At 39.0% G+C, this 20,341-nt stretch overlaps 9 protein-coding genes across 9 annotated transcripts; 4 read left to right on the forward strand and 5 right to left on the reverse strand.

The window, feature by feature from the left end:
* Nucleotides 1-213: 213 nt before the first annotated feature.
* KABA2_11S02574 (alkene reductase) lies at nucleotides 214-1,422 on the reverse strand (the record flags this gene model as incomplete). The annotated part of the gene is made up of 1 exon (XM_041552665.1): nucleotides 214-1,422. One exon carries the CDS (start codon nucleotides 1,420-1,422, stop codon nucleotides 214-216), a length of 1,209 nt encoding a protein of 402 aa, XP_041408599.1.
* Nucleotides 1,423-2,749: 1,327 nt separating this feature from the next.
* KABA2_11S02596 (alkene reductase) lies at nucleotides 2,750-3,943 on the reverse strand (the record flags this gene model as incomplete). Its single annotated transcript, XM_041552666.1, has 1 exon — nucleotides 2,750-3,943. One exon carries the CDS (start codon nucleotides 3,941-3,943, stop codon nucleotides 2,750-2,752), a length of 1,194 nt encoding a protein of 397 aa, XP_041408600.1.
* A 1,159-nt stretch (nucleotides 3,944-5,102) lies between these two features.
* MIG1 (transcription factor MIG1) lies at nucleotides 5,103-6,566 on the forward strand (the record flags this gene model as incomplete). Its single annotated transcript, XM_041552667.1, has 1 exon — nucleotides 5,103-6,566. The coding sequence occupies one exon, from the start codon at nucleotides 5,103-5,105 to the stop codon at nucleotides 6,564-6,566; it is 1,464 nt and encodes a 487-aa protein (XP_041408601.1).
* Nucleotides 6,567-8,018: 1,452 nt separating this feature from the next.
* On the forward strand, nucleotides 8,019-8,750 carry KABA2_11S02640 (uncharacterized protein; the record flags this gene model as incomplete). The annotated part of the gene is made up of 1 exon (XM_041552668.1): nucleotides 8,019-8,750. One exon carries the CDS (start codon nucleotides 8,019-8,021, stop codon nucleotides 8,748-8,750), a length of 732 nt encoding a protein of 243 aa, XP_041408602.1.
* Nucleotides 8,751-9,137: 387 nt separating this feature from the next.
* Nucleotides 9,138-11,699, reverse strand: SEC9 (Sec9p; the record flags this gene model as incomplete). The annotated part of the gene is made up of 1 exon (XM_041552669.1): nucleotides 9,138-11,699. One exon carries the CDS (start codon nucleotides 11,697-11,699, stop codon nucleotides 9,138-9,140), a length of 2,562 nt encoding a protein of 853 aa, XP_041408603.1.
* A 585-nt stretch (nucleotides 11,700-12,284) lies between these two features.
* ENP2 (ribosome biosynthesis protein ENP2) lies at nucleotides 12,285-14,402 on the reverse strand (the record flags this gene model as incomplete). The annotated part of the gene is made up of 1 exon (XM_041552670.1): nucleotides 12,285-14,402. One exon carries the CDS (start codon nucleotides 14,400-14,402, stop codon nucleotides 12,285-12,287), a length of 2,118 nt encoding a protein of 705 aa, XP_041408604.1.
* A 244-nt stretch (nucleotides 14,403-14,646) lies between these two features.
* On the reverse strand, nucleotides 14,647-17,052 carry VIR1 (Vir1p; the record flags this gene model as incomplete). The annotated part of the gene is made up of 1 exon (XM_041552671.1): nucleotides 14,647-17,052. The coding sequence occupies one exon, from the start codon at nucleotides 17,050-17,052 to the stop codon at nucleotides 14,647-14,649; it is 2,406 nt and encodes an 801-aa protein (XP_041408605.1).
* Nucleotides 17,053-17,680: 628 nt separating this feature from the next.
* PNC1 (nicotinamidase) lies at nucleotides 17,681-18,379 on the forward strand (the record flags this gene model as incomplete). Its single annotated transcript, XM_041552672.1, has 1 exon — nucleotides 17,681-18,379. The coding sequence occupies one exon, from the start codon at nucleotides 17,681-17,683 to the stop codon at nucleotides 18,377-18,379; it is 699 nt and encodes a 232-aa protein (XP_041408606.1).
* Nucleotides 18,380-18,655: 276 nt separating this feature from the next.
* On the forward strand, nucleotides 18,656-20,140 carry OCH1 (initiation-specific alpha-1,6-mannosyltransferase; the record flags this gene model as incomplete). Its single annotated transcript, XM_041552673.1, has 1 exon — nucleotides 18,656-20,140. The coding sequence occupies one exon, from the start codon at nucleotides 18,656-18,658 to the stop codon at nucleotides 20,138-20,140; it is 1,485 nt and encodes a 494-aa protein (XP_041408607.1).
* Between the last annotated feature and the right edge of the window lie 201 nt (nucleotides 20,141-20,341).

Consider the following 20,341-nt stretch of genomic DNA (forward strand, 5'->3'; position numbering starts at 1 on the left):
GGCATATAAATCAATGCTCGGAGTTGAAACAGTATTACCCTTGATATTCTGATGAATATATTATATTGGTGGAGACGGTGCAGGAAAGCTATCTGTTCTTATAATAATATTATTAATAGTAAGATAATTTTATTTTGACTTACATGAGATATTGAAAGATAAATTTGAAAATTACAAATGAAGAGTTATATAACATTACCAATCGTTCATTTTCTATTTGTAACCAAGCTTGATAGCTTCTTTGTAAGTTGGATAGTCAGTGTACCCTTCTTCAGTTTGACCGTAGAACAACTTGTATCTGTAGGTGTTGAATGGTAAACCATTTTCTAAACGATCAATGATATCTGGTGTAGAGATGTAATATCTACCGTATCCGATCATAGTTCTGTCATTTTCCAATAATTTGGTGGCAAGAGTTGGGTTTTCACCTAATTCACCGGTTCTTAAGACTGGACCCTTCCAAATGGAGAAAACAAATTCATTAGTACCTTCCTCATGCTTCTTAACAACAGGTTCAGTGATAGGGCCAGTAGAGTTATCATTGATTAATGGTTCAGTCATGTGGATATAAGCTAATGGTTTACCATCTCTACGTCTCTTCTCCAATTCACCGATAACATAGGCGAAGGTAGCAATAGTACATGGATCCTTAGAACCAGACATAGTACCATAAGTATGGTACGGAGACAATCTGATACCAATCTTTTCGGCACCAATGGCATCAATCAACGCATCGACAACCTCCAAAGTGAATCTGGCTCTGTTTTCGATACATCCACCATATTTATCAGTTCTCTTATTAGACAATGGGTCTAAGAATTGGTTTAGCAAATAACCATGAGCACCATGGATCTCGACACCATCGGCACCAGCCTCAATAGAGTTCTTAGCAGCATGGATATATTCCTTGATGTATTGCTTAATTTCATCTTGGGTTAAACCATGTTGTGGGTTCTTAACCTCAAGGGATAATTTTTCAGATTCTTCATCCATATAGACACCATCAGAAGCAGAGTCGTAACGTAGACCGTCTCTAGCCATCTCTCTGATACCAGCATGTCTACCTAAGTTCCACAATTGTACCCAGACAAAGGACTTGTTTTCGTGGATCTTGGCAAAGATCTTCTTCCATCCGGCGACTTGTTCGTCAGACCAAATACCTGGAGCATGGTCATAACCACCAGCTTGTGGTGAGATAAAGGTCCCCTCAGTGATCAACATGGAACCTGGTCTCTTAGAACGTTGGTCATAATACTTTGCGGCCCATTCGGTAGTTGGGACATTACCTGGGTGTTGAGCTCTCATTCTGGTTAATGGAGGCATGAATGCTCTGTGAAGAACTTCAGTGTTACCAACTTTTAGTGGCTTGAACATGTTGGTGTCCTTAAATGAAACTGGTTTGTAAGTGCTGACGAAAGACATCTTGATAAAAGTAAAATTAGTAGTGGTTTGTTATTCAAAGGTTTAACTGATTGTAGCTATGACCTCTTATTGTTTTGATAGTGTTTTATATATATGTATAACAGAACTATAAAAAAAATACACTAATAACTAATTGGAATATATATCAAATACCAGTTTCTTATATACTTATTTGAATCAGAACTCCTCTAATATGTCATTGTTGTGTTTACTAATGGTAAATAAGCAATTAAAATGATCAACATTGAGAGACGTAGTTAACGTAATGTTTAGTAATGAGACTAACCTAAATAAAATCGATCTAAATGAGAACAAATAAGGGATACATGCAAGAACTAATATGGCAAAAAATAGTGAATGGAAAGTGACCACGCCAAGACCTTTTCCTTAGAAAGTTGCTTGATTATGGCTGAAAACTTCGGTAAAACGTGCTTTCGAGATATTTTCATTATAAATTTCCAAAATATCACCTAAGTTCCGTTCATTCCGTGTATCCGTGCTTCCGTGTATCCGTTTGAAATATATTACCTAATCACACAGATCAAACCGTAGAAGAAACTGTTAGATTTATATAGAGAGGAAAGACGGAACAACAGCAAGACGGAACGTTGGTTCTTAGGTAAGCAAGAAACGATTGCACCCTCTTCCCTTCTTCATCGACTGAGAGAAAACATGAAGTATAGAAACTTACCAACTGATACGTATAGAAAACTGCGGTGAAGAGAGTTGCTATTGGAGAATTGTAACAAGTTCCAGGATTATAACGATACACATAATTTAACAATAATGGGAGATTTCTAGATTATTTGATCTATCGATACACTGTAATATCATATGGCTGTAAAGCACTAGCTTCTGAATAAAGAGATGTAAAATTCAATATCATGGAAATAGATTCAACTTCTTCTTCAGCGTTTACAGATCAAATAGATACACTAAAAAAAAGTAAATCATGCGGAAATGAATACACAATTACTAAAATATTTATCGTATATAGATTTAGAAAATGGTAGATAAATGCCCAGATTGATTAAGTTAGATGAAATTTCAACAAAATATATATTTTAACAAAAAGTACACCCAAAACATGGTAAAGTAACTAACATAGCACAGTGTTCGTTCTTAGTAATTGCAGATTGATTTGTTCGAAGCCGAAAGATCATTCTTTACAGTGTTTTTGGAGATCATTCCATTCATATAATTTTCTACCTTACAGAGAGGACAAAACTATTATTCTTTAATAGTCTGTGATAATTACATCGACGTTGATGGGTCGTTATATCTTGACCAACGATTTACCTAAGAGAGAAATTTATGTAAATCGTTTCTATAGTTTCCCCCAAAGTTTGAGAGCTTCGTCATATTTTGGATAATCAATATATCCATGAGGTGACATTGTATAATAAGAATCTTCATCATATTCATTCAATGGGAATCCCTTCTGGAGACGGTCCACCAAATCTGGGTTCGATATAAAGTATCTACCATAAGCTACTAAAGTCCGATCATCTTTTAAAAACTTTTTAGATGTCTGTGGGAATCGTCCCAGCCCACCTGCACGAATTATTGGACCTTTCCATATAGAATAAACAAAAGCATTACTCTCTAATTGATATCCCTCGGAGTTTCCGGGGGTCCACCGAGGAATGGGATCAATGATATGAACATAGGCTAGCCGATTCCCCATCTTCGCCCTAGATTCAATAGCGCCTAATAGATATGCATATTGAGCAACTAACCCAGGATATTTACTTCCTGACATCCCTGCCGTTGAATAAAAAGGGGAAATTCTGATCCCAATTTTTGGAGCACCTATCTCTTCGATCAAGGCATCGATAATTTCAAGTATAAATCGAGTTCTGTTTTCAATTGATCCACCATACTGATCGCAACGTTTATTAGATGCTGGATCTAATGATTGCATCAACAAATATCCATTTGCAGCATGCAGTTCAACGCCATCGGCCCCTGCGGCAAGAGAGTTTTTAGCCGCATGAATATGATCGTTAATGTATTGCTTAATCTCATCAACTGATAACCCATGAATCGGATTCCCCAATTTAACTGCCACCTTTTCAGTTTCTTTATCCTTATATACACCATCCGTCATCCCTTGATATTTCAAACCATCTCTGGTTAAATTCTGAATATCTGCTTCCCAACCAAGAGCCCATAATTGAACCCAAGAAAAACTACCGTTGTCATGTATCGCCTTGAATGTAGGTCTCCAAGCCTCGACTTGTTCGTTTGACCAAATCCCTGGGGCATGATCAAATCCACCGGCTTGTTTCGAGACATATGTCGACTCCGTGATGATAGTAGTACCAGGACGTTCGGACCTCTGACTGTAGTATTCTGGAGTCCATTCTGTATTTGGAATATTTCCTGGATGATGAGCTCTCATTCTTGTCAGAGGTGCTAGTACCACTCTATGTAAAACATCTGTATCCCCCAATTTCAATGAGTTGAACATATTTGTACCTTCAAAAGAAGTAGGCTTGACAATTGTAGAAAACGCCATTTGATGTTGGTTGTGTATGGTTGTGATATGATTTCCTTTCTACCTTCATTATTTGAATCGATTTGATATACTGAAATTTCAAGGGATGATATGGTCTGTGACTTTACTAAGGGCGAGATCTCATTCTAACAGAATATGACAAACCGAATATATATTTATTTATATATATACATAAGAAAACAAACCCAAAATCAACAGTATCCTTGATAATGAATACTAAGATTCGTATAAATACAGCAACAAAATCTGGAAACCCTCATCCAAGAATTCTTTTCAATTAGAAAATGTATGTTAACCCTGCAGCGAATAAAGTTGCGGAATTGACCAGAATCCGATCGACGACCTTCAAACTAAAGGAACAACGAAGAATTCATAGACCCATATCAACAACCATCAAACTAAGGCACTCAAGAGTCTCCCTATTGGTTCTTGTTAACAATCTATACGAATCCTATGATAGCTTATATAAAATACTGAAAAAAGTAACTTCTGGAAAGGGACTCCCCTGCCCCTCCCCCGCAGCGTTACCCCGCACAGGAACGCCACGTGACTTCGCTTCCAAAAATGGCGCGCAGTTGCTTTTTTCTTTTTCGTTGGGAATTCCTGCAGGGCTTTCACTGTGCAGCTGTTCGGAACAACTCACAGCTCAACGAAGCAACCCAATAAGGATATTCTGCCTACCGACCACCCCCACATGGCATACAGGATGAAGGGGAAAGAGGACAGACGGTCAACGTAACTGAGTGCAGTTCCATTTGTGCTGACAACGAAACAGTCTCAACTTTCAAAAACAAAACCAAGAATTTGTTTTGTTTTTGGGCTTTCTTCTTATTTCTTGTCTCACCGCCGGATTATCTCAGCCAGCGTTGCTTTTTTATGGCGGGGGTGGGAGGCTGGAAAAGTTTCATTTGAAAAGTTAGCGAGACCCAAAACAAAAGTGGAATAGTAGTATTTTTTAAATTTTTCACAAATAGATAAATTTGAAAACACAACATTCATTTACTTATTTAGAACAAAGTGTAAACATTCAGTTTCTGTTAACTCATTTTAATCACTAATCAAGACTACCAATATAAAGGTTAGGGAGATATAGGTATATATCTTAATCTCATTAAATAAAGGACAAAGAAAAAAACACGTACATATATTCCAGTTTAAAATGACTACACAAACTCCAATCGAGAAGAAAGAGGCACCAAGACCTCACGTGTGTCCCGTATGCCAGAGAGCATTTCATAGATTGGAACATCAAACCAGACACATGAGAACACACACAGGAGAGAAACCTCATGCATGTGACTTCCCTGGTTGCACAAAGAAGTTCAGCAGAAGTGACGAGTTGACTAGACATAAAAGAATACATACAAATCCGCAACCTAGAGGTAAACGTGGTAGAAAGAAAAAGGTTGTTACCCCTGTGGTTGAGGCAGATCCTGTAAGTTTTGAGACAGGGGGGTCGGATTCGATGGGGATTACTATGGGAGTGCCGATGTCAATGCCTATGATGGCTCCCATTCCAAGAAATACTTCTAGTAGTTCATTACACTCAGTGAGTTCTTTTACAGCACTGAATGGGTTACAGCCATTACAACCACTGCAATCACAACAACAACAAGGGTTGATTAGTAAGCCTACAATAGTGAGAAATTCATCAACACATTCTCTAACGCAAATGAATAACAATGCGGGATCTGCGGGAGGGCTGCTCTCTAGTACCAGTAATAATGGAAGTAGGATCCGTCTTAGTGCATTATCTTCTTTACAAATGATGACACCCTTGGGTACAGCAAAACCTCGTACACATGGATTCATGGATACACCAGAGACAACAGGTGCCGAACTAGCGAGACCTCAATCTTTGACCGATATGACTAATATGAATAGTGTACCATTAACACCCTCTGCATCCTTATCATCTGGTGTTCCTCTACCAAAATTACAAACTCCTGTTCCTAGTGGTAGTGCAAGCATATTTCCAGGTGTTGTTATGAATAGACCAAGCTCTGCGTTGAGTCTCAATGAAATGTTGTCGAAGAATACAAGCAGTTCAGAATCTGAAAATGATGCGGATGGATCTGTGTTAGAGATGAACAGACATTCAGGACGTAGAAGACATCAACGTCAACAAAATTTGAACGTTGTGACTCCTACGACTATGAGTAGATCTGATAGCAGTACAAATTTAAAACAAACCATGGTTTTAAATGGCGTTACTCAACAAACAATGAATGGATCTCAAATGTCCCCTGCTTTTGCCGATGATTTAAGATATAAATTGAATTCTGTTCATAATTCTCAACAACCTACTACAATTAATAATACAAGTTATACAGAGTCCTCGATATTGAGTTCACCTCCATCATACGAAACAAGAAGTGATTTCCCTACTCATCATGTAGGCCAAACAGTAACTATAAACTCTTCACCAACTCCAATAGTGTCTCCACAATTGTTACCCCAACAACAGTTTGTAAGTACGCCAAATGTTACTCAACTACCTTCGCAACAGATGTATGACCCCTCAGCAACCACCACTAGTGCTTTACAACAACAGCAACAAGACAGAACACAGAGTGGCTTACCACCAATCAGAAGTTTACAACTTCAATTTCCTACAGATTAAAGAAAGAAATAGAAATAGAATAATGCAAACCATGGTTCTTTCAATTAATAGACCTTATAAAATGTAAAAATATATATTCCTCTTCGTCCAAGAAATTTCATCACCTATATAGAGTTAACTAATATATCACAGCCTCTCAACACTCTACATAATTTTAATACTAATAATAATTCAATAACTATTCATTACCATTTTGCACGTATCTTGTAGAAATCTAAACCTTCGTTAAATACACCCCCACATCACCATAACAGATCAAAGCCTTTATATATTTATGACATCACTAAAAATTACGTAGCTTTTAGTTAAAATCATGTAATGTTAAAGCCGTCTACTAAATTTTTGAAAAATCCAGCTAAAGAATAGCTGGACCTAAACCCATAATGGATAACTAAATCATAACCTCTAAAGAACTCGGATGTATTACCTCAACGGGTTTCAATTACTTAATCCACCAATATAATGCATTCAATTTTCTTTCTGTGACCTTCTATCAACAAAACTGAAAAATTTTCAGTTTCATTTTTAGCTAAGCAGAACAGAAAGCGTCGTACCGAGATTAGGGCCGGATATCCAAGCCACTGGATAAAGAACCAGAAACCCACACATTCATTTATTCAACCACTAACTGCTGACCTGTCGGAATCTCTCTGTCTCTCTCTCAATTTCACATTAAGATGAAGTTGCCATAGTTATTTGTTCATAATGAAAGATTTCCCAATCCCGGTTTCAAATTAAGTTAACTCAAACAGAAATTTGAAATACATTCTGTTTTATTCCCCCAGTTTGCTTTCCTATTATTATTATCCGTTCATCGGGAACTTCATACACATCATAAGTTTATAGAATATAATAGAAGAAATTTCGTGCCCTATACGGAGGAATCAATCAACAATTATTTATTATTATTTTATTGTTACCGGCCCCTCGTTCTGCGACTTTATTTTTACTTTTTATTTACAGTTTGTTCACCCACCTCTTGTATTGAAATTTCAGATCGAAACTATTTTTACTTCACCTTTACGTTGAATGTTTGTATCATTTTGTTTTTATTTCGTACATAACCTCTCTGTGTGACACCTTGATGTCTAGAACCCTTGTGGTTATACATACATGGCCTATCTTTTTTACTGGATTTAGGGAGATGTCATGACCTCTCTTTTCCTGATTCAGTTGATTTCAGTATATTAATATTAGTATTTTTTTTTTTTGATCTAGGTCTTGCAAAATTACCTTAAACGATTTGTCGAATTTATTTATTTTTCTCTCCTATAAGAATGAATACGTCAGCTGGAAAATAAATGTGTATATATATAAACAATCATTTCTTCATATTTGTAACTTATATAACTCCCTCATTTGTTTTATTCTTATCTTTCAAAATATTATTTCCTGGAACTTAGGAGATCAAGGAAATTTAGAGTTCTCACTTTCAAAAACTATTACAAGACAATGTACGCCTTTAATAACTACTGTCCCGTTTGCGACAAGTTGATCCCTAATTGTTCTCCTTCTAAATTATCCAGAACTAACTCTACTAGTAGTGATAAGTCTACGGATAAGTTATATTGCTCTCATGAGTGTGAAAGAAAGGACAAGTTGAATATTGTCAACAGTACAATCCTAGCATCCAATGACATTGGTGACAGTACAGGTGCTATCCATGATGAACTTGATGAGGTTACCTCTGTGATTTCAGATCAAGGTATGATGGCATTGGATGAGCCATTACAAAATCAACCTGATTATTCAGGCGATGATTCTCATATCGTGCCAGATCATTTACCTGCAGTTCTGGCAAGCCCTGCTTCCTTTTCACATAGTCTCGGTAATGATCATGAAGATTTCCCATCTATTACAATTACTACAGTGACGGGAGATATTACTTCAAAGACAACTCTAGATGAAAGGGAACAACTCTTAGCGTCTCCATTCTTATTACCTTTAAGTTCTAATAATGAGAAGAATTCATTGTTCGAAATGAATGAACATATTGATAACTCTCTCACATTAGGTGAGAGTTTGATTCCACATTATTACAATATACCACCATTAAATTCATTCTATAATATTCCCAAAACACTATTCATCGGTTCAAACTCGAAGACAAGTCAAGAAAATTGTTCATTCGACCATACCGCAGAAACCAATTACAAACTATGGTTATCAAATAACATTCCATAGTATACTTTTATGACTTCCCCAACGATACATCTTTGCATATATTTTATAAACTAACGAAAACAAAACAAGAAACTGATAAAAATCTAAAATAAAAAAAAACTACAATCACAACAACTAAAACATAGCAATTAAAAGAAGGTACAATCATTTTGACCTTCATTTTGACCTTCATTTTGAAGTCTCCCTTTTTAAATTTTTTTTTTGGCTTTTTTTATTATTATTTTAACATTTTTTTTATTATATATTAATAGATTTATAAATAAGTAAATATTAATCTAAAATTATAAATTCATATTATTATAAATTCAATATTGATTATTCAATTTCATGTTATGTGTTTTATAGTCTTTAAAATATTATTTATGTAATAAATATTTTTTTAAACAATTATTTGATAGTTGATAATTTGGTAGTGTTGACATGAATCTTAATATCCAAATCATCAGTATTATCTTCAATACGTCCAATACGGTCCTGTTGAGACTCTAATTCATTACCTGCAGCAAGTGCCAATTTTTTCAGACGACCACTAACCTGCTGAATCTTATCTAGATTTCTATCAATTTCAACCTCCATTTCATCATCTTCTTCATCATTTTCGAATTGATACTTCTGTGCACGACCTAAGATATCCTTTCTCTCATAACGATCTCTGACATCACTAATGTTTCTTCCATTGTCATCCATAGCATTTTCAATTCTATTCTGGGATGCGTTCAATTCTTGGCTCGTATTATTCATCATAGCTTGTTCTTGAATCTTTTGATTCTTAATTCTGTCCTCACGTTCTTGTTTACGTCTTTTAGAATTGAATGGATTACTGACATGTACTGCCCATAAACTACGGTTCAATTTCTGTAATTCAGTAACTTTTTCATCTGCAATCGAATTTTGAATATTCATTAAATCTAGATTTCTTTCAACATTATTCAATTTTTCACTTTGATGACCTAGCAGACCCAATGTATTCATACCAGACATTTCTGCTTCTTGGGCCATCTTTAGAGTGTTTCTCGTCGATGCCACCGAACTCTGTTTGGTGAATTTAATTTGTTGTTTCAATTCATCAACTGCACCGTCCTCCTCTTGTTGTTGACGTTGTTCTTCTTCGTGTTGAATTTCTTCGAAGGTTTTGTAACCTCTATCAGTATCGACCTCTGCATTTAAGTCATTATTATATAGTTCTTGAGATTGGTTTTGATAACTATCATACGCCATTGCTCTATCATCTGCACCATACTGGGTACGTTGGTCATCGGTTGCATTTAATTCGTCTATTTGTTGTAGTTGTTGTTGTTCACGTTGACCTAAATCTGCATTTAAATCATCTGCTATACTTCCACCCCCGTATTTATCTATCGTATCATTTAGATCGACTCCATCAGCACCCGTCCCCCCATATGGGTTAGAGGTGGATGCTATTGTCGGCACACCAACAGCGCTAGCACCTCCCATAATAGATGGTGTTGCATTTAAATCAGTAGTTATATTTGTGGATGTACGATGTATCGGTGCCTTAATCCTTGAAGTTGGGGCTGTCATAGCAGCATTGGCATATGGGTTTGAAGATTTTCTAGTATTATAGTTCGCACCGTTATTCATGGAACCATATGGGTTAGCAGAAGACTTCGCACCTGTGGTGTTATAACTGTCGTTTCTTAATGATGCGTATGGGTTGCTGCTTGCGGATGGTGCAGATGCCTTAGGTTGTCTGCCATCCGTTGGTACAGTATAACTATTATAGTTCTTGAGTTCGGAACCTCTCGATGTCCTTACATCTCTAGTAGATGAAGCTATAGGACCTGAACTACCGGTTGATACCTCAGGTGTGTTATTACGTGAATACATCGGAGAACGACTTTCTTTATAAGGGGTTGATCTGGATGTGTTACCAGGAGTTGAAAAATTCAGGTCATCGGTAGGATCAGGTTGAGCAGCTCTGTTGTAGGCACTATTAATTTGGCCTCTGCCGGTGTCTCCATTATTGGTTTGATATGGAGATTTACCGTAGCTATCGTTATTATTAGTGGTGTAACTTGAATATGGGTCATTATTCATGGAGTTACTATTATCATTATTGGCGTTGGTCGAGTATGGGTTGGAACTAGGTGTTTGACTTCTACTATTTGATGACGGTACAGCGCTTGTATATTGGTTACTGCGCTGCGGAGTACCGTATGGATCTGAGTTTTGAGTTGAATCGTATGGACTTGTACTCTTAGATGTGCCATATGCATTCACATTTTGAGAGGAACCATAGGCGTCTCTAATTTGAGAAGAACCGTAAGGATCTGTGTTTTGCGAACCTCCATTACTATACGGATCTCTTGTTCTAGATGAGGATCCATATGGATCTACGGGCTGCAGCATGTTGCCTGTTGAACTATGTGGGTCCATGGATGACGCTCTGGAGTGAGGTTGTCTCATTGTGTTATTATATTCGTCAAGGTTAGAATTATTATTCATTCCATATGGATCTGGGGATTGGCTCACTGGTTTAGTTATCGCAGCATATGGATCATAAGTGGCAGTGGCAGCGCCAGCGCCAGCATTTGAATCAGAATCCTCAATGCCGTCCTTCTTTGATTTCTTTCTCCCAAATAGACCTCTTTTCTTTTTCTCTTGTTTCTTTTCTTCCTTCAACTTTGCTGCATCTCTCTTTGCTCGTTCATATGCATCTCTTTCATTTTGAGCTCCTTGTCTTTCGTCTGCTTCATCCTGTTGACGTTGAAGAGCTACATCCTCGTAACCAGGAGGGGCATAAAACTTATGGGGATTTTTATCCTTTGCAAACTGCCCGTAGGCTGCAAATTTCTCCTTTCTATTCCTACTCGGATCCTTCACTGTATAACCTGCATCAGATAATGTTGTTCTATTTTGTTCTAGAGTTTCTTCCTCAGGTGGTCTTACACCTCGTTTTGCTAGGAAACTCTTGACGTGTACTTTCATCTTTTCACTTATGGATATTAAATGGACTAAACTCTTGTTTCAAAAAGGTCTGTATGCTTTATTTTGTGTTATCAGATTTGTAAAATGTTGATCTGTGGGTACAGTTATAAATAGCAAAAAAAAGAAGAAAGAACGGGAAATATAATAATAATATTATCTATAGAACTTGTCTCCTTAACGAAATATTAAATAATAATTATACTTTCCAATATTTTTGTCCTTCTTAGCAATATGTTACTTTATTGGTAGCTAAAATGTATGTTCTTTTGGTTCCAGGATCAAAGTCAAAAGGTAGTTACTTCATTTATATTTCCAATATACGTTGTGCATTATGAGTTCATTCCTTTTTTTGGCTTTTTAGTCAAAATAACGCTTCGCCTGCGACGAAAGAATCAAAGTGACGATGGCTGAACTTTTCAATGAAAAGAAAATGAATAAAACGATTCATATTTATAAATTGTGACTATGTCTTATTGTACATGCTGTTGTTGACGACAACTTGGATCTATATCTATGTTTATTTATGTAAATGTGGTCTTTTTATTTGTGTATATGCGTGAGGGTAGTGTACTTTGTTCCATAGGTTTACATACCACGGAATGTGTTTTTACTGGCACTTCTTCTACCTTGGAATCTTGGTTTAGTTCTACCATTATCCTTCTTCTCTTCATCATCAGATTCACTATCAGAGTCTCTTGTGATCTTCTTCTTTGGTTTAGGTTGTGCTTTCTTTGGCACGAAAGTTAATTCAGCTTCACCTTGATGGTTTCTGTGTAATACTGAACCATCATCCTTCTTTCCTTCTTCAAGTTGTCTGCTCCTTACTTGCTTACCGAAACTTACATTAGCTTCAGAATCTGCAGTATTCAAAGCACCATCATTACTTACACGCATATCATTCATATAAGTTTCACTAGCTTCTTTTTCCTTCTTTCTACGATCGATAGCTACCAGTTGTTTTTGTATCTTCCTCTTAGTTTGTTCGTTAACCTCTTCATCTGAACCGGAGAATTCATCCTCACTGTCCTTATCAGATTTATCTTCGTCGGAATCACTTTCACCTTCATCGTAATGGTTCTTGTGACCTTGTTCTCTCATAGTAATTCTTTCTTCATCCGATTCTTCTGCAGCAGTCAATGCTCTGATACGCTTGGCTGCACCTTCGTCGGTTTCCTTTGCAGACTTCACTGGGTTTAATTGTTTGTAATCATAATCGTCTTCATTGACTTGGAACGCTTCATCTTCAAACATTTCTTGGAAACGATCATCTGTTAGAACTTGAGCAGCAGCAGAATCACCACGTTTAGTAGACAATTTTTCAACCAAAGATTTGTTAACTTTAACCTTAGGTTTCTGTACAGCACCAGATGTTCTAATTCTAGATTCTCTTTCTTTTTCAATCCTACGTCTAATTTCTCTTTCTCTTTCATCTTGAACAGCAGTTGGGTTAGCAATAAGGGCGACTTTATCATACAATTCTGTATCGATGAAGTAACCATGCATATAAGCTCTTAAAACCTTTGAACCAATCAAATGGTTTAGATTCAATTTCTTTACATCTGCCTTCGTTATAAATCTGTAATTCGAATAAACAGAATTGCTTGGTTTCTCTTCTAATTCTTCTGTAATCGAATCCAAGAATGAACACCATTGTGGAGCTGGTCCCAAATGTGGAATATAATACGTATGCATTGGAATCCCCTCATTGGCAGTCATAAACATACCAGTCCCTGGAATATGAGCAATATCATTAATATCAACATTTGGTTCCATGGATGCATATGGTTTCCCATCAACTCTATCCCATATCTTTGCAATTCTCTTATCTGTAGTCAGGATCTTGTTTTCAACACCAACATTATCCAACCAAATAATTTTCTTAATTTCAAATCCATAACCTTGATCCTTAACCATAGATGGTTGAGATGTACGTAAATCATACAAATAAGAATAACCATTAGAAGTACCACATGCAAAGTTTAACCCATTATTATGGAAACTAGTTGTTGTTACTTGCATTGGTCCATTATCAAATTGATTCTCTACTTGTAATTTAGCTACTCTAGCTCTAGCTCTTGGATCCCAAAATTCTACCACGTTCTTTTCCATACCTACTGATACTAAACCTGAAACAGAGTTCACAGAGACATGGTTGACTCCCTCTGAATCTAACTGGAATGGATTTAAGAATCTACCTTGTTCCAAATTCAATCTATATAATTCAGAACCACTAGCTCCAATAAAAAGATCACAATTCACATCGTTATAAGCTAAACTTCTTCCAAATTTCGGTATACGTGTAGCGTAATGGATCCCACCTTTATTTTGAAACTGAATGCTTCTATCATTTTGTAAATGAACAGATTTAGTCCAATCATCAGATAAAATTAAAAAATCCACATTTTCTGCATCTGTATGTCTATCAAATTTCAAAGATAAATTTGCAAAATCATAGACGTGGATTTGAGGCTTGTATGTCCCCGTAGCCATACAGTATTGTCCATCCCGTGTGACTTGGATCTTATTAGATGCTTCACTGAATTCAAAATCTTGTACTAATTCCACACGATTTTGATAATCCAAATCGTTTTTCAATGACCGTTTACGTTTCTTAGCAATCCAATCTGGTAAGGATCTAGCAATATTAGTACCGGAAACCTGGTACACAGAGACATCACTTGCAGAAGTAGATTTCAAAACCATGTTCGGTACTTATATATGTGTTATATATGTTAGCTCTGTTGTATTAAAACTCCAGAAAATAGTTGCGATGAGATGAGATGAGATGAGTATTCTACTTATAAACTACTTTAGTTGAAAAAAAAATTTTCTTTCCATTTCGGCTTCATTAAGTGCAGCTTTCCGAAAGGTGTGAAATTGAGAAAAACTATAAGATGATAATAATGGATAACTAACTGTATGTATATATATATATATATATATATTGTTAAGCATCTGGATCTTGGAACTGATCGATATGAATGGATTGAGCCCTGCTGTTATTCTTGACTCTATTGTGTCCACCAAGGATGTAGTTTTTCCCAGTGCTGACGATCTTACTTGCAGACATGGAATTATTCACGACGACATGAGGTGATTCATTCCAAGGATTGTTGTTGATGGTATTGGGAGTCTTTGGAGTCGAATTCATCATCTCTGAGGTCTTGTGAGCGGAAAGCGTGAATGGGGTACTGAATGCTGAGAAAGTGTCTGTTTGGTGCATCATCAATTCGTTGTTCATCGAGTCATCACTTGTTGTTGTTGTTGTCGAACCATGGAAGTTATTAGTCTTGTTATTATCGTGATTGTGAGGTTGAGGTTGATGCTGAGGATGGTTGTAGAGTGTTGACGTGGTGTTGATTTGGGGTGTGTGTGGAGGGATGTTATTACTATTATTAGAAGGTGTTGTTGTAAACAAGTAATTATTGTTGTTGTTGTTGTTACCGTTTCCTGTTGTGGATGGAACAAAACTTGTAGAGTTATACGCATTGAACTTGTTTGCTGAGGATGGAGCCTGGATATATGATTTCATTGATTTCTGAGGTTGTGGTTGTTCCATCTGTCGTTGTATTGTTGTATTAGTAGTAGCAGTAGTAGTAATGGCATGCAATATATCTTGTTGTTGATCCTTTGGTAGATACTTGTATAGGTCCCTCACTTGAATGGTCCGTTGTATTGTGTCTGAAGAAGAGGGTTGACTTTCCATGAAGATACGTTGATAAAACAATGAATATGACGAAGAGCCATCATTCCATCTTTGGATCAATTCCTTTAGGGATTCCAAAGATAGTTTGTTATGTAGGACATCGTCGATCAATGATTCGTTATTGTCGTTGATATTATGGAAAAACAAATGATTTAGCAATCGTATGGATATTTTTTGTAATGACAAATCTTGCAAGGATATCTTATTGATGAATTTAATAAGGTGGAAGATTGCGATGTTCCCATGCAATTTTATTAGATTTTCACTAATCTTAATCGATTGGATCGACAACAATCGTGATATCAACAAGGACGACGACGACAGTTTCTCCGACAATAACAGACTTGCAATCATGGGGATGTTATACAAGTTCATATGATTATGAATCAATATGTGGTTCAACGATTTCTTGTTGGCGGGATCCATCAATGGCACGTCCACATGATACTTGAAATAATGCATTAAGAACGTATTGTTCAGAGCCATCGTGTCGACCAGGCACCAATATAGCAATTGCAAAGTGTATGATACCGGTGGTGTCGGTGTGGAATCCGATGCTGATTGAAACATAAATGATGATTTAGTGATTGGTGGGATCCTTGGGACAATCTCGTCGTTGAACCAATCGGGCAATGTCACTGAATGATCGAAGTTCAATAGCAATTGGGTGATAGTGAACTGGACGATGTTTAGCATGGCATCGATACTCAAAGTGGAACCCATCTGATTCAAATTCTTGTGAATTTCAAACGGTGCCCTACCTTTCAAAGCCTGAAGGGAATCAAACAAGAGACATACGAGTTTTGGTTCTAACAGCAAATTCAGTTGCGGATGGTCTATGATCTCCATCAGCACTTTCAACTGGAATTGCACGTCCTGGTCCTCGCTTTGATACTTCTGTTTCGCCAGCACGAGAGTGCAAGCCTGTTTGTATAAACTCGGTTGAATCCACTTCGAGCATTGAAACACCCTCAACGCGACCAACTGGTTAACAAACCTGTTTGGTGTGGCCGTCTCGTCCAGGCCTATATTTTGTAAATTTGACGTAGCAATGAAGTAATCCATATGCGATTCGTTTGAATACAGTGACAAGACGTCTTTCTTGATATTCAGATGAGTCTGCAACGAGACGTCCTTGCCGTTCGCCCACATCGGGACCCATTCCTTCGCCAGCGTATAAGAGAGACGATCATTCAGCGACAAGAAATGCAACGATTTTTCGTTAATTGAATCCAGGCATTCGATAGCCGCTAGCAGCGTGTAGAAGCCGACACTGTCTGCCTTCCTTGCAGTGTCGTTGCCGTCACCGACGCACAGTTTCCAGTTGTTTATACTCTGCAGAATCAACGGTTGTAAAAAGGAGTGAACGGAGCAGTATGCCACCAGACACGCCACTATAGCGGTCTTTGCAGGCTGCGATGCAGTCGCCGAGTTCCAAACAGGCGTGAAGATATCCAGGTCCTGTGGGAAGTCCAGCTGCTGCACGCACCCACTCTCACCGTTGTCATCCACTGGCAGCAATCTCAACGAGTGGATCAATTGATACGCCAAGGGTTGGACCCTTGCCTCGTGGGCATCGTCCAGACTTCCTAATTGCAGCAATGCAGCGTGTACCGTTTTCAGCAACACATCTCTAGTCGTGTCCATAGCTGTTGCAGTGACTAATGTCCAAATCAGAATGTATCTAGTATGGTGATCTCTGCTGAACACCCCTTGCCACCAGCGTTCTGCTTCTTATATACCTGCATTGGAAACCCCACTTCTAAATCTACCCTCCAGTCGGGCCTGCCTGGCTTCCGATATTGAAATAAGCGCGCAGTCCGCCGTGCACAGTGACACACTGCCCGTTACCCGCCCGCCATACGTCATCGTTACCCGCCCGTCACTCCGCACGGCCACCACCCACACACCGCGCCGCCGCCGCCAGGCCCACCCCCTGTTTTTCCTTCCGCTCAGAATATCGCCCCGCCCCGCCCCGCTTACGCAAGAACGCCCGCTGGCGATAGCTCGCACCAGCGCTCCCCCCATACAACTCGCCCAGCTTCCCGCCGGTTTGCCCCCTTTTTCTTTCCTTCCAGCAAAGTTCGTTCATTTTCCGCTTTCCATGGCGATCGGCAGCATACGTAATTCTGCTATTATATAAAGAGAGAGGGTGGGAGGGCTCGATACTGAACTGAAATGTTCACTACACAGCATACCGAATACCGAACTGAACTAGTAATAGGCCGATTCGTATACACGACACTACACTGCTACTACACCACATCGCCACACTATGAGAGCCTTAATTATCACCGACATGCAAAATGACTTCTTGCCTCCAAAAGGTGCGTTGCCTGTGCCCCACAGTGAGGAGATCGTCCAGCCCATCCTGGACCTGATCCACCAGGAGGAGCAGCAGGACTTCCACAGAATCGTGCTGGTGCGTGACTGGCACACCCGCAACCACACCTCGTTCGCCAGGTCGCACGACCTGCCAGAGTATTCGCAGTTCGAGTACAAGTCGCCAAGACCGGGCGACAAGTCCACCCAGGTGGGCACCTTGTGGCCCGTGCACTGTGTTCAGAACACCTGGGGCTCCCAGTTGGTCACCCCGCTGTTGAAGGAGACGTACCACACACATCTGAAGATCGTCGACAAAGGGTTCCTGTCAGACAGAGAGTACTACTCAGGGTTTAGCGATATTTGGAACTTCCACAAGACCGAATTGCACGAATATTTACAGAAACATCACATCACCGAGGTCCTGGTCGTGGGACTCGCGTTAGACTACTGTGTCAAGGCTACTGCCATCTCGGCTGCTCAACTGGGTTACGACACCACCATTGTAAAATCCCTATCGAGAGCCATCCATGACGACGACGAACATATGAAACAGTTCGAGAAGGATTTGGCCGACAACAACGTGAAGCTGGTCGAAAACGTCCCTCCCCACAAGTCGGAATCAACCACCACCACCACCACCACTGTTTGATCATTACATATACTCTATGTACTTTATATACTTTTACTCACTTCTATTTTTAGGTTACTGAGGCCCAGGGCTTGCACACCACTGCTCGTTGCAAGTGATGTGGGCGTGGCCCGACCCTCTCTCCCTGCCTCTCTGCGTCTGCACACGCTATTTTCGCGTCTTTTTCTCAGTGAATTTGTCCAGCTTACAGTCACTGAAATATTTTATTTCTTTCATATATAAGAAGAACATATAGTACACTTGACAGCTGTCTGAACGTTTCCATAACTAATTCTCATGTATGAGAAGCAATATACTCCCTCACTGCACCAATATACGATGGGTAAAATACTGACTTCAAGGAGACTGAAAATCGTTTGCACTGTCACTCTATTGATTATCGTCCTTTGTGGTGCGTCCCTTTATAGCAACGTATACATAGACCAGTTTACCACGACCACGACAGGCAAGACCATCATTCCAACGACATCACATCTGAATGGCATCAATTTGAAAACTTACTCTGCGTCCGCCGACCTGCACACCTTGCGGGATCAGCTGACATACACCTTTCCGTACCACTCCGAACAGGCCATACCCAAGATCATATGGCAGACTTGGAAGACCGGCCCAGCAGACTCCTCGTTCCCTACCAACTTCAGAAACACGCAAAAGAAATGGACCCAGCGGGCTCAGGACCAAGGGTTCCAGTACTCCCTGATCACAGACGACGTCGCCGGCTCGCTGCTGGAAAACTTGTACGCCGAGACACCCCTCGTGCTTCAGGCGTATAACTTGCTGCCAACCGTGATCCTGAAAGCTGACTTCTTTAGGTACTTGATCCTGTTCGCTAGAGGTGGGATCTACTCCGATATGGACACCGTTCCGTTGAAAAGCTTGAACGAGTGGGGGTCCGTCACGGGAAGCAAGATGAACCAACTGGTGATGGATCACAGACAGTCGTTTATACCGTATAAGAACATCGATAGAGACCAGTTGTCAGCGACTCGTGCGGCACAACAACCCGGGCTGGTCATCGGGATCGAAGCCGATCCGGATAGAGACGACTGGCAGGAATGGTACGCTCGGAGAATCCAGTTCTGCCAATGGACCATGCAAGCGAAACCGGGCCATCCGTTGTTAAGAGAACTGATTTTGAATATCACTGCAACTACATTGCAAAGTGTTGCTGGCAGTGCCTCGGCGTCAAAGAATGGCGTCCAGTTGTTGGATCCAAGCAACTTGAAAGATTATAACGTGAATTATAGATGGTTAAGAGGACAGGACCCAAAATATGATCATAATCAATTGAAGACAAAGAAAAACGTTGACGGAACAGATATTATGAATTGGACAGGACCAGGGATCTTCACCGATATCGTCTTTGAATATTTTTCAAATTTGATTCAATCAAATAGAAACATCCTCTTGTTGAACCCGGATCTAACAAAACAAACGTCAGAGATTGACGCTTCCTCCTCGGCAGTTGTAAGTAACAAGAGTATCAAACGATTCTATCAGAAGATTAATGAGGACTTGCAGACATCGGCGAAATTACCTTGGGAATTCTTTGCATTCATTGAATCGCCAACCTTGGTCGATGACGTCATGGTGTTGCCAATCACAGCTTTCTCTCCAGGTGTAGGACAAATGGAGGCTCGTGGCACAGATGATCCAATGGCTCTAGTGGAACATTTGTTCTCGGGCACTTGGAAGGAATCGGCAGATAGCAACGCTAAACAATCCAATTCAAATGGTGGTATCCCACCTGTCCCTGCATGATTTACTTTCATTTCCACTCACACTCTCACACATATATATAATTATAGCATATTCCGTATCTCTCTCTCTCATTTTTGTATACTAGTATCTAACTTTTTTTTTTTAAATTATTTTTTATATTTTTGGTTAATTACAAACTCTAGGAGATCGTTAAATAGATTTCAACATTGTCCATCTCTCCCAGATCAGTGCTATATAGAG

The sequence above is a fragment of the Maudiozyma barnettii genome (genome assembly GCF_903064755.1).
Source record: "Maudiozyma barnettii strain CLIB 1767 genome assembly, contig: KABA2_11, whole genome shotgun sequence".
NCBI classification, from domain to species: Eukaryota; Fungi; Ascomycota; class Saccharomycetes; order Saccharomycetales; family Saccharomycetaceae; genus Maudiozyma; species Maudiozyma barnettii.